The 14,231-nt window shown below is 40.3% G+C and overlaps 1 protein-coding gene across 1 annotated transcript; it reads right to left on the bottom strand.

The window, feature by feature from the left end:
* Positions 1-203: 203 nt before the first annotated feature.
* Positions 204-1,327, bottom strand: LOC111076732. The gene is made up of 3 exons (XM_041596149.1): positions 1,015-1,327; positions 863-952; positions 204-805 (listed from the first exon to the last, which is right to left on the bottom strand). The coding sequence occupies exons 1-3, from the start codon at positions 1,213-1,215 to the stop codon at positions 206-208; spliced, it is 891 nt and encodes a 296-aa protein (XP_041452083.1). The 5' UTR covers positions 1,216-1,327; the 3' UTR covers positions 204-205.
* Between the last annotated feature and the right edge of the window lie 12,904 nt (positions 1,328-14,231).

The raw sequence follows: 14,231 nt of genomic DNA, 5'->3' as shown, positions 1-14,231 counted from the left end.
CATGCCCGTCCTGACGATGATGAGCCTGTGTCCCATGAGCGTTGGGCTGTGCAGGTGGCCCGCGCCGAGGCTGAGGCCGAGGCCGAGCAATAATCATAATCAATCAAGCATAATCAATCACACCAATAAACAATATCATGTTCATAAATTTTTGAGTTTATTTATTTGGATTAAAACTACCTAACTACCTAACTACTAACTAATACTACCTAATGTCTTGCAGCTTCATATACACTCCTGCAAATTGGGCCAGAAATATTGGCGCTGTCTCTCTGTTCCGAAGCTCCGGTACGTACCCGGCTGCCAACAAGCTAATCTCCCCCTGCAGGCATGTTTGGAATACCTCCAACTCATCCGTATTGACATTGTGCAGGCTGATTTGGTCCGATGGGCACAGTCCGAAAAACTTTTCCAGAACCAATCGTAAGTTGGCCAACTGCCTCTCCTTGTACTCCCGGTGAGGAGACAGCGCTGCAGCCGCATCTGCCTGGTCCAACACCGATTGCCAAGTACTCTTCTTGAATATGCTCCTCATATATACCCTCCGCAATACTCGGTCTGTATAGCGGTACCGCTCTGCCAAATTATTTTTTAGATGTATATAGTCCCGCAGCACCGGCAAATGCGCGTAGTGGTATGTGTGAAATTCTGCTTTTGCATTTGCAGCATTGCCGTCGCTGATGACCCCTAGTACTTTTTTGGAAAAGGTTATACCATTCTCCTTCATGCCTCCTATGCGGTCCAGCACACGTTGCACATGGAGCTGTATCTTGTCCTTGCCCATGGTCGTGTCTTCTGTGACTGCCTGTTAAATACAAATATTTTTATACACTTTTCCAGACATGAAATTGCTTTCACTTACCACCGCAATGTGGAGCACTGCAAAACGGCTGTCCAGCTCAGCAGTATGGGCCGCAATTACCAGCATTTTAATTTTGGAAGGAATGCCACGCTATTTTGGAAAACATATTTTGGATAGTAAATTGCAACATGCTTAAATAACATCATACTTACACCTGTTTCAAACTGTCTCACGTGCAGTTCGTCGTATGTGACGAAGAACGGCGAGAATGTACGCAATATCTCTACGTTTTCTACTGTACACCCCTGTGTGTGCCTGTATTCAGAATTAACAAACCGTATTGCGTATTCAATATCGGCAGGACGGTGCCCAAAATTTTCGCTTTTTAAAAAATACTCCCTTATTGCCTCCATTCCGTTCTTTTTGTTTTCCCTTTTTTGCTTTGATTGCAAATAGATCCAATTAACTGTTCATTTCGAATATTTGATCTTTTTTGAAGTATCTGGCAACTTCATGTATTTGTTATACCCGTACTCAAAGAAGAGTTAAAGGGTATATTAGATTTGTGGTAAAAGTGGATGTGTGTAACGCAGAGAAGGAAACGTTTTCGACCCCATAAAGTATATATATTCTTGATCAGCATCAATAGCCGAGTCGATAGAGCCATGTCTGTCTGTCCGTCTGTCCGTCTGTCCGTCTGTCTGTCTGTCTGTCTGTCTGTCTGTCTGTCCGTCTTGTTGAGCGCCTAGATCTCAGAGACTATAAGAGCTAGGGCAACCAAATTTGGTTTCCACACTCATGTGATATCACACTGCTACAAGTGTATTTCAAAATTTCGCCCCGCCCCCTTCCGCCCACACAAAAGACGAAAATCTGTGGCAGGCACATTTTTAAAGATACGATAAAACTAAAAACGCAGTATCGTAGAGAATGCCCATATCTACCAGACTGCCGAATCTGAATCAGATCGGATCATAATGATAGCCAGAATGAAGAAATTAATTTTCAGTTGCTTCCCCTCCCCCTCCCACCCACGACAACGCAACTCATTTTCCTTCTCGCTCGCACACTCTGCCGCGTTCAGTGCGCGAGCAACCCCTAGCGGAGGAGATGTAGAATATGAATGGAACATGTACAATCTACATGTTAGATGTAGAATATACATAATATATGTAGATGTTGATAACAGATGTAGCAAAAAAATGTAAAATGTACATTTTTTTTTTTAATTCTAAAATTCTAAAAAATCATATGCTCAAAAATGTATATACTGACTTAGTACGGGTATAAGTAGAGTGGCGTCCCCAGAAGCGACTCGCACGTTCCTTCTCCTTCATGGCTTAGTTTGGTGCGAATAGGCAGGGACGTAGGAAATGTAATTTCGACGCTAAGATAGGAAAAAGACAAGAACTAAGAAAAGAATAAAAGAAACAAAACTAAACAATGTGCTCGTGTGTAACAGTGTAAATTTAACCCTTTCCCCCTCCCAAAGTGCAAGCCGGTAAGTGTGGTCGCCCACCGTTGGAGGCTCCGCTGGGCTGGTCGCAGGTCATTACCGCGCCAGACCGCGGGCTCCCAAACGGCGCGTGCCTGTCTCCGGAACGGGTGCTTTCTAGGTACAACCAGGGGCACTCGAGTCGGAGCAGACAGGGGCGGCTACACTGTCAGAAGGCGCCTCCGCTAACCACCGGGTGACCGGTGTCGATCAGGTTCCCTTTTCGCCCCATACGCCCACCTTTCCACACACGGCGTCTCCATTTACAAATTTCTTTGTAAGGTGGCCCTGGAGAGGCTGAGCTTACCTCAGCCTTCGAAAAGACTACCTTACATGATCAAAAGTCGATAAAAGTTTGCGACATAACAAAGCTTCAACTAAGAAACACATTTCAACAAACATCGCGAGGACGCTACAGTTACTATATTTTATATCAATTTTCTAAATTGTGTAACGTCACGCCAGATTGTAAGTAATTTTTATTACTGTCTAGTTTATTATGGTTTTACAATAAATTATCAGTTATACAGATGAATTCTACTAATAACGGGAAAATTAACTCAAAACGATACAGGAAAAAAATGAAATCAGACCTAGCGAAAAAATGAGATGGTCCGTGCAAAGGCAAAAGAGAGAGCGGTAAAATATATTAAAAAATTGTTTTATCAGGCAAACAAAAAAAAAAACTAGACAAAAGAAAAGAACAAACTCGTTTGAGGGTACAACAATTCCGATTGAGTGAGAAGAATAAACCTGCAAAAATAGTGAATTCCGCCACTGGGTCAGCCCTACAATTGCAAGCAAACTTTTGGGAAAGCTTTCAAGAAAATCAAAACTGCTTTGCCAGACGACCCGCAGAAAAGAGCACATATTGTTGACTTACTGTATAAAGATATTCTTTCAATATCTTTTGGAAAGATCAGTTCAGGATCGAAAAAAGGAAAATAACTTGACTTGTTAAAGAATTTCATTTTCGCGACGATATTAGTATACAAGCTCCTGGTCGGAAGGACACTTTATCAATCCATCGACAATTAATGTCCAAGCGCTTTATGTTGCTGTCGATTAAGGAGTTATATGAACTTTACAAAAAGGAGATTGGGACTAACTACGTAACTAATACGGTGTTTAATGAATTGCGACCAAAACATGTACTACTCTCTTGCAAGATACCTCATAATATATGCGTCTGTATGTATCATGCCAATGCACTATGGGTAAAAAACCCGATTTTGGTGCATAAACCTATTTATATTTTAAGTTAATTTTTAGGAATGACCCCTATTAATCTAGTCTAGATATCTTCATTTGCAAAAAACCGCCTTCCAACCCTGTAGGGTTGCCACAGCAACAAAGTCAGCTGTTTGAGAGGTTTTTTAGTGTGGGTAAATTGGCGCGAAAATTTGCAAACTTTGCGCAATTGTTTTGTTGTGCACAAAATAAATTTCATAATTCTAAAAATGGAAATTCCTTGCGAAGGTATTTATTAATGTAAATTAATTTATATGTATTCATTAATGTGTCTTGTTGTCCAACTGTGAACTGTTTTATATGTGTATCTCCATAGATTTGAACTAACAATTGTGTTTGTGTTTTGTAGAGTATAACTTATCACTTAGCACAGACTAGCAAAAGAGTAAGAACGAAAAGTTAAAGACAAACGTGTCTTTGTTATCATACATTTAACCATTTTTGTTCCTTTTTGCTCCTTTTCGCAAAAATTTCGTTTATCTAGCAACATAGCTCTTCTCGAAGTTTGGGAAAGCAACAACCGCTCGCGAGAAGCTCTTAAGAGTTACATTTTCGGAAAATTGAATGGCGATCGCTTTGATAAAACAATGAACCAGATAATATCAAATAAAATTGCCAATTTTATTTATTACATCAATAAAAATTTGCCAAGATGCAGCCGAAACATAAAGCGATTTAAACAAAAACACGCGATATGGCTAGCCGGTAATATGAAAATAGAGCTTTATGCTGGAAATGAATCCCCGCAAACAGGAGGTCGTCCGAAATTGACATATGAAGCTGCTGGTAAACGACTAAAAATTAAGTTAGCAGCTGAACTTGCGGTAGAAAAACAAAATTCAACTCCTTTGTTACTACACGCTGCTAGCATTTCAGCAAGAAAATCAAATGAAAATGAAATTATAAAAAAAACTTCTACGACTGAATCGGTTGATCCAAGTCCAATAACTTCTGAGAAGGCATTCGCTTTTTTTATGAAAAATGGTTGGACTAAGCAGCAATACATAAATGTAAAACAACTAAGTAAGCAACATGGCTGCGATATTTACCCCCCTTATTCAAAAATAGCTGAGGAGAAACTAAAATGTAGACCTGCTGGAATAGCATGGACCGAAAATGAAGCCAAAGTTTCCTTGCAAAGCTTGTTGAACCACACCGCATCCCGAATATTATTAATGCAAGAGGAAGTCTGTGAAATACTTTCAGACGTTACTCAGTGTATACTAATTTTTAGCTACGGTTTCGATGGGTCTACTGGTCACAGTTTATACAAACAAAAATTTAGCATAGCCGAGTCTCCATTTTTAGATGATTCTCTTTTTGTGACCTCAATGATTCCAATAAAAATGATAGATCCAAAACATAGAGTCATCTGGTTGAATAAATCACCTCAGTCCATACGATTTTGCCGTCCTCTAAAAATTGCGTATGTTAAAGAATCAACGTCTCTTATATTAGAAGAAAAGGAAACCTTGGACAATCAGATTAAAAACCTGAATATATACATGCATACTGATAAGTCAAACAAAATCTTTAAAAAATTCGATGGGCACTTCACACTTATCGATGGCAAGGTGTTAAATATATTAACGGGAACGAAATCCTGCCAGTCGTGTCCAATGTGTGGGGCAAAGCCCACCCAGCTTCTTAATATAACTGATTTTTATTCCAAAACGTTTGAGATGAAGCCATATACGATTCGATTTTTTGAATTCTTACTCAAATTATCTTACAGAATTGAGCTAAAAATGTGGCATGTCAAGGGAAATGACAAATTCGAATTGGCGGCACGTAAACAAAAAATTCAAACAGCGTTTTGGAAATATATGGGTCTTCATGTAGACAAGCCGAGACAAAACGGTTACGCTTACACGTAATTCTGATTGCCATAAATTGTCATTACCCTATAAATTCAGAGAAATTCAAAATATTCTGTCTTGAAACTTTTACTATGTATACGGCTAACTACTTTTGGTAGCCCATGTCTCCAACAGTACACAAAATTTTAGTACATGGATACATAATCATTGAAAAATCAACTGTTCCTGTTGGCTCCTTAGCAGAAAGTGCATCAGAAGCAAGACACAAACTTTTCAAGGCTGACAGAAAATATCATGCCAGAAAATGTAGCCGGGTTGACAATATGGCAGATGTTTTTCACAGAGCTAAGGATTCGGCTGATGCGGCAGGATGAGGCTACCAGCAGAGGTTGTCGATCTTTTGGATTCGCCAATCATATCCTTAAGTGTTGGCAACAAAGACGGAGGTACCTCACAAAATTTGTGTGAAGACGATACAGATGAAGAATATGGTGACGATGATGGAAGTGATACCTTTGAAATAGACTTAGAGGAAGAAATACCAGACGAAATTGATAACTAAAATAAATGAAGAAACAAATATTATAAGCTTAAATGTTTTAGTTTTTATAAAAATGCAAATTTTCAGCGCTCTAAAAGTTGTTCAATGGATCATAAATATATAGCTGAAGTAAATTATATTTTTCTCAAGCATTGTATAAGCATGTATTACCAAATTAATGGAAATTAAAATTTTTGACAATTATATAATTACAAAATTATTTTTAACCACTGTGCGGGTAGTCAAATTGAAAAAAAAAACACAAAAACCAAAATTTTATTTTACTTCATATAACACACCGAAAAAAATTTCAAGTCAATATCTTAAAAACTAGAGTTTATGCACCAAAAACGGTCTTTTTACCCATAGTGCAATGGTGCAGATTTGATTTGAGCAAATTTCCATTTAATTTGATGCTTTTGAACTATTATTTCATCCAAAAAATCTTCTATATAGTTTAAGATGAGGTGCGCATTATTAACAAAAAAAGCACAGATCAGTTTTTTATGTTCCGCTTCTATTACATCAATTGATGCAAATGCAATTGAAGCATGCATACTTTTAAAATGCCTTTCTGCATTATTATTTTTTCTCCCTACACTTTTTGTATAGATGATAATGCACTGCTTTTCAAAACAAAGATTTTACTTGTGCGATGTCAAACATTTCAACGGCAGGTTACAGTCAACACTGATTTTTTTAAGTGTATGCTCGAAGACAAGACATCAACAAAAACACATTGAAATCGTGTGCGGCAAAAAAAATTACCGTAATTTTTGCTTGCGAGCGAATCAGAGAAGAGACAAAACCGGTTTTTGCTGGACGGATCGCATACACACAAAGATGTTTGCATGTGTTGGGCTTTCGGTATGTTGGTACACAGCACAAACTGTGTATGCATACAAGACTTGGTTTCCTATGCTGAGGGCAATTACAAAAACAAATGGGCTCCGTGGGCAATGGGCCTGAGCATCGCTGCTTTACGCTGTACGTGTGCCGATTGCGCTGCCCGAAATTTTTTCCTATGCACAGTGCATACGACGCTGCCAGCCTCTGTTTTGGAGCTGCTAGCGCATTGGAAGCGGCATTGAAAGCGGCTCTGTAATCGGACTGTGAGTAGTATATACAGTGGCTCCATCGCATAATCGGCCACTTGTTTACCCAGTACGAATGTGCTCAAAAAGTATAAAGAAATATTATAACTTTGTAATATTGACTATCTAAATCATAAGCAAAAACTCATACATTCTAGTGAGAACAGTGTAGTGTACCAACATACCGAAAGCACACCATTTCAATGTGTTTTTGTTGATGTCTTGTCTTCGAGCATACACTTAAAAAAATCAGTGTTGAGTGTAACCTGCCGTTGAAATGTTTGACATCTCGATACAACTCCTGTTTCATCAAACGCTGTCGCAGATAAATATACCGGCTAGAGTCTGGGCCTTCATCGTCATCACTGGCGCTGCCATCACTGTCCATTGCAGCAGCAGGAGTGTCAATGGGGTCAGTTCCCGGATCTGGGTCTGGACCTGATCTTGGCCCTGGTCTTGGTCCCAATCCCGGCTCCAGTCCCACCAGCACGCCAGTATCATCATGCTTGGTAGTTGTTGTTGTTGTGATGACGGTGGTTGTAATGGTGGTAGTGGTAGTGGTGACTCCAGCGGCAGCATCATAATTGAGGACACCGGTGACTGAATCAGCGTCTCTGTTGCCGCCATGGGTATTTACCCTGCCAGAGCCAGTGTACCTGCAGGTTCTCGGTCCTCGGCAACAGTGTGGACAGGAGAAGTGGCGAATGCAGTAGTGGTGGTGGCGGCAGAAGAGCCGTCAATGGCGGCCATGGCATCAGAGTCAGTATTGGTGGTGGTAGTAGCAGTGGCGGCGCTTTTTTCGGAATTTTCAATCCACTTGTCAGTGGCAGTTGTGGCTGCTGAAGATGATGGTAGCAACGAGGAGGACGGCGGCTGCATGGCTGCAATCGCTGAGGTCTCCGTTGATTTCAACGCCATAGTTGAAATTTCGGTTGGCTTTGTAGTCGACATTGAAAATGGAGTAGTGGAGGTTGCAGTTGCAGCCAGCAGCGATGATGATAATGTTGGATTTGGGGCAGAGGTTGCAATCGAACCTGGTTGTATCGTGTTCGAAGGAATGCACAGTGGGCGGAAATGCCGTTTTTTTGGCATTAACCTCCACGGTAAAGCTAGAATGTTGAAACTTGGCATATTGGCTGTTCATATTATTGGTAAATTTCGAATTAATTTTCAGACCGATGCGACCACGCCTTCTCCTCCTCCAACATTTAAAAAATGCATTAAAATTAAATTTTTTAAAATTTGTATGTAAAAATAGTTATAATTACTTAGGGTAATAATAATAATAATAATCAACAAAAACACTTTTAAATACAAAAAGATCGTCAATAAATTAACATTTAATTTTATGCATCTTCCAACTCTAATTCAAAATGAAAATGTTCTTTTACTTTATGATCGGTGTAGTCATCTTCTGATCTCTCTGCTACGTCGCTTGCTGGAAACTGTAAAAGAGCAATGGCTTCTGATGGAAGTTTTCGTGAATTGTAATATATTGCTGAGGAGATGCCAGAGAGATAGGGGTCAGAAGAATCCAAGGCTCGGTGGAATACGTCTGTCAAATTATTCACTCGGCTATTTTTCCTGGCATGAAATATTCGATCACGCTTATAATATTTATTTCGAGCCTCAGATGCGTTTTCTCCTAAGCAACCAACAGGAATTACAGATGATTCAATAATCTGTGAACCATGCACTAAAATCTTGTGTACCGTGGCGGTCGTTGGATACCAAGGATATTTTTTCATGTGTAAAAGGAGAGTCTCTTCACAAAATTGTTTAAGCTTTACTGAACTTATTTGGTATTCGCATGAAATAAATATTAATATTAAGTGAAGTTTGTTCAGTAACTCTTCATCGATTTTCAATATTGAGGCAAATAATTTAACATTTGAAAATGATCTTCTAGCCGTATTTCCATCATTGGAATTTCCAGCACCATTCTGGCTTGGTTTGTTTATATGCAATCCCATTTCCTTCCAAAGTTTGGCTTCTATTTCTTTTTTTCGATTCAACATTGCGGCTTTGTCTGAATCGCTACTGACTCGCCATTTCTGCAAACCAGTTCGGTATGATATGTTTAAAACGAACTCCAAGAATCGAATCCATGCATGAAGAAGACTTACTCCATACTGAAAAGTATTAGGCTTTGGCTCAAATGTTTGACTATTAATATCCGTTATTTTTAAAAAATGTTTTGGACCAGCACCACAAAGAGGGCATGATTGGGTGGAACGTGTCCCAGTTAAAGTATTTAATACCTTTCCATCTATAAGAGTCATGTGTAAGTTAAAAACAACTTCTACATTCTTTTGGCTTTCCTCATACAGAAATGGATGTAAGGTTTCAATTTGAAAATCTAAATGTGATTTTGAATTTAAGATATGTTCCCGACTTTCCTTAGCGAATTCTATTTTTAGCGGCCTACAATACTTAACAGACAGTGGGTTTTGGTTCCTCCAGATTATTCGTCCATGTTCATCGATCATTTGAAGTGGGATTATTGTCGTGACGAACAAAGATTGGTCCAGGCTTTGTGGTTCTGCTTCATTAAACCCTTGCTTGAATATACTTTGCCCAGTAGAACCGTCAAATCCGTAGCTTACTGATAGCGTTATTTTACTTATATCCGAGAATTGTTCGAAAACTGGTCTTTGAAGTAATATTATTCGAGATGCGGTGTGGTCCAGTAAGTTCTGCAAAGGAACTTCAGCAATAGTTTCTGATATACTCATATTCTGAGGTCTGCACTGTTTTTTAGCTTCCTTCACCTTCTCATAGCTTGGAAATATGTTGGAATTCTTTTCAATACAAATTGCTCGTATGTTTTTGTATTGTTGCTTGGAAAACGAATTTTCAATAATAATGGCTAAGGCCTCATCAGCTGATAACATAATGGGAATTTTATGTGAAAGTTGTTCCCTTAGCTTTGATTTGTTAGCAGTCTTTAAAGTTTCATTAAGAATATGTGACGTGTCTTTATCCCGAGATTTCTTAGCAGACATGGCAGCTGCGTGAATAAGGAGAGCTGTTGACTTTTCTTTAGAAAGCTCCGAAGCCAATTTTCGTTTCAAACGCGATCCTCCTTCTTCATAAGCTAGAAACGGCCGTCCACCTTTATCCTTGTCCCTTTTAATGGAAAATGATATTTCTGATGCGAGCCAGCTCTCATTTGTTTGTTTAAATCGCTCAACATGTCTGTTTGCTTTATTCAACATCTTATTAGTTTGGGCAATAAAGTTTTTTATTTTTATTTTGATGTCATTTAGAGCAGTCTCTGGAAGAGAATCATCATTTATTTGTTGGCACATCCAGTCAAAGGTAGCGCTTATGCTGCGCCGATTGCTCAACCAAATTTCCAGCAAATCGCCTCGACGAATATTGACCTTGTCTGGATACATGAAAATAATTCGAAATTGCGCAAATATGCGCTTAAGTTGTTAACTCTATTTAAATATACATACAATAACACACACTACAACATAAACAATATGACCAACCCCGCCCAATCTTACTACTTCTACTCCAACAAAGATTGCTATTTTGAGGTTAGGTTAGAAATAAAACATCTGACAACAAAAGCATTAAAATCAGAACGAAACAAAACAACATCTAACTAAAGCATTCTAAACTACATTCTTAATACCTTGATGTAAATTATCCATATTAAATAATGTTGTTTGGTTGCTTTAAATGGAGATGGTGGACCTTCAAACGTAGACAATATTTACAGCCAGAAAGAATGAAAATTTTGACAGGCTCAAACAACCGACTTTAAAGGGCTACCAAAAAGCCAGGGATGGTCCAAAATTTTTTTTTTTTTATTTTTATGCAGAATGGACATTTATTTAAAGGGAGTAATAATAAAATTATGATAATATTACATCTTAATTTTGGGGTTAATGCCAAAAAAAAGGCATTTCCGCCCACTGTGGAATGGTTGTGTGACCTCGAACATCCCCACCTCCGCCAAAAAGATCATCAGTATGCTGCTGCTGCTTCTGCTGCTGCCGCTGCTGCTGCTGACTCTGCTGCCGTTGCTGCTGCTACCGACGCTGGCGCAGCTGCCAGCAGCGGTGGTGGGACTGGCAGTGGTCGTTATAGAGGTGAAGGCAGAGTTGGCGAAGCCGATTCGACTCAAAGTTGGAGTCAGAATCATGATCGCTCTCTTCCCCTCTCTCTGAGGGGCTCTTCTTCATTCCGTCGCTATCACTCTCATTCTCGTACTTACGCTCTGACTCAGACTCGGACTCGGACTCACTCACGCTCTCTCGACTGTTCCGAACAGAAGAGAGGGCAATAATTTGAGGAGGAGGAGGAGGAGCGAGAACAGAATCCATGATGGCCGCCTCGTCAGCATCATCAGTGTTCAGAGTGGAATTTTCTAGAAGGGCAGCGACGGCAATGGCTGCATCTGCCGCTGCAGCTGGGGTCATAGTCACAGCGTCATCACTCTGTAGGTGCACTTTTGGCTGGGACTGTACCCGTTGACGATGAAGAAGCAATGCGTGGAGTGGCTGTCGCTGTTGCTTTTCCTCCTGTGGAGACGGTGGACCTTCAAACGTAGACAATATTTACAGCCAGAAAGAATGAAAATTTTGACAGGCTCAAACAACCGACTTTAAAGGGCTACCAAAAAGACAGGGATGGTCCAAAAATTTTTATTTTTTTTTATTTTTATGCAGAATGGACATTTATTTAAAGGGAGTAATAATAAAATTATGATAATATTACATCTTAATTTTGGGGTTAATGCCAAAAAAAAAGGCATTTCCGCCCACTGTGGAATGGTTGTGTGACCTCGAACATCCCCACCTCCGCCAAAAAGATCATCAGTATGCTGCTGCTGCTTCTGCTGCTGCTGACTCTGCTGCCGTTGCTGCTGCTGCCGACGCTGGCGCAGCTGCCAGCAGCGGTGGTGGGACTGGCAGTGGTCGTTATAGAGGTGAAGGCAGAGTTGGCGAAGCCGATTCGACTCAAAGTTGGAGTCAGAATCATGATCGCTCTCTTCACCTCTCTCTGAGGGGCTCTCCTTCATTCCCTCGCTCTCACTCTCATTCTCGTACTTACGTTCTGACTCAGACTCGGACTCGGACTCACTCACGCTCTCTCGACTGTTCGGAACAGAAGAGAGGGCAATAATTTGAGGAGGAGGAGGAGGAGCGAGAACAGAATCCATGATGGCCGCCTCGTCAGCGTCATCAGTGTTTAGATTGGAATTTTCTAGAAGGGCAGCGACGGCAATGGCTGCATCTGCCGCTGCAGCTGGGGTCCAGGGCCGGATTGGCAGTTGCCTAGGGCCTCCTAGGGATAACAGAAAAATTTTGTTGAAAAAACAAAACTCCAAATAATGAATAAAAAATATAATAGCCACTGAGAAAAATACAAAATAAAGGAGGGCCCCAGATTGATGGTTGCCAAGGTCGACGTGGGTTGATCCGGCCCTGAATAGGTCGCTACATCACATCAGCCCTCAAAACAAAACGAAAAACCAATTCAAGCGGCCAACAATTGTAGAGCCCACACACAAGCACAGTATGTGTGAATACATGGCACACACACATTTACGTAACCTGGAAACGAAACTCAAAACAAACTCAAAACGGTTTCGGAAAATAAGAATTGATACAAAATTTTGTCGTGTCTGTTTACAACATACATTTGCAATTCTCAGCTTGCTTTCGCTTCCCGACATGAGTCATACATGCCGAACGGCCCAGCTCCCGACCCGAATGGCCTGGCTCCCGACCCGAGTGTCTCAGCCTCACAGAGCCGAAGCGCTGGGAGCCGGGACAGAACACTCAGCTTGCGCCCCTTTCGATGTATGAACTGGCACATCTATATACTGCATGGTTAGTGGCTACGTGTAGCAAGAACAGCACGGCAAACCCATATACATTTTTCCCGCTCGCTCCTATCACGCAACTGTACGTTTTCTTGCAGCTGCATCCGACCTCTTGTGTACAGCAACCAGGGCTGCCGACTTAGCTTTTTTTCGTCTTATCTGGATATTTTGAATGAAAAAATTTGGTAATTGCGGGAAAGCGGAAATTCTTGATGCTTTAAGAAATGTTTGCATGGATGACACGGACGAGTTTACAGTTTACGGCAGCTATTGCAAAATCACAGCCAAGCTACGTGATATACGCGCCCATGTATAAACAAAAGCGCACTCAAGTGCAATAAGTCGCGTCAAACAAAAAACAAAACAGACTTTGTCAGTTTACCTCTCCAGCGATATATAAAAATACTGTACAATTATGTCAAATATCACCTCAAGTTTTGGTAAAATCAATATATATATATTTTTTTTCTTAAAGCTAGAAACAGCTTTTTTCTTATGAAAATTTGGCAGCACTGAGAGCAATTCTGCTTGCATACGTGTGTGTGTGTGTGTGTGCGTAACGAAAATGGTATAAATACGGCAGTCCTTAGCACGGAAGCATCATTTCAATTTTTTCTCCGTGGGGAACACATCTTTACAAGCTGTCGTCTACTACATATTTAAAAACATTGTTGAACATTTAAAAATACTGTGTCACACATGTGTGGCTTATATATTGTTAATGATTGCTATTTTTTATTGGCTGGTTTTCCTTCCTCTTAACAATGCATATTGAGAAAAAAAATTTAATTATCATTGATTCGAAGAGTCATTCGTATGGATTTATCAAAAGGACAAGAAATGAGGTCTTGTCCTCCTCGTTCATGAATTCCTGGACTTGCTGATATGCATGTTTTTGGATGTGGAGGTAGCTTCAGCCATCGTGTCCGTGCCTCGGAATTTCTTCTCAGATCGTGTACGATATTTGTTGGTTGCGCACAGTGTATAACGACGATTTGCCGATTGCTCGTTTTTTAATCACTCCTCTAATGCGGATATGAAGGTGGAGTGTAGTATGCATATATAGCCAATACCCACTGTACCAAGAGTACTTAAAAGGGAACACACTGTAACACTTTGTTGCAGTGTTTATGCAATAAACATTCCCAGGCATACCCTGCAGTACCAGAAGTGAGCGATGACAAATGTCAACTACGCGTCATTCAAGATTTTTTCTCTGCCGCTGCAACAGACGAGTAGAATATGACGTCGACGTCGCGATCGACGCGTCGGTCTGACAACTCTTTTTTTTTTCTTTGTTTCTTTCTGTTACGACTCGTGCCGTAACAGAATTCGGTTTTGCCGTCGGCGTCGACAACGTTGTTAGAATTATGCGGTGAAAAG

The sequence above is a fragment of the Drosophila obscura genome, unplaced genomic scaffold (genome assembly GCF_018151105.1).
Source record: "Drosophila obscura isolate BZ-5 IFL unplaced genomic scaffold, ASM1815110v1 contig_96, whole genome shotgun sequence".
In the NCBI taxonomy this organism is placed as follows: Eukaryota; Metazoa; Arthropoda; class Insecta; order Diptera; family Drosophilidae; genus Drosophila; species Drosophila obscura.
The sequence above is the reverse complement of the archived record's forward strand: the minus strand, read 5'-3'. Positions and strand labels throughout refer to the sequence as shown.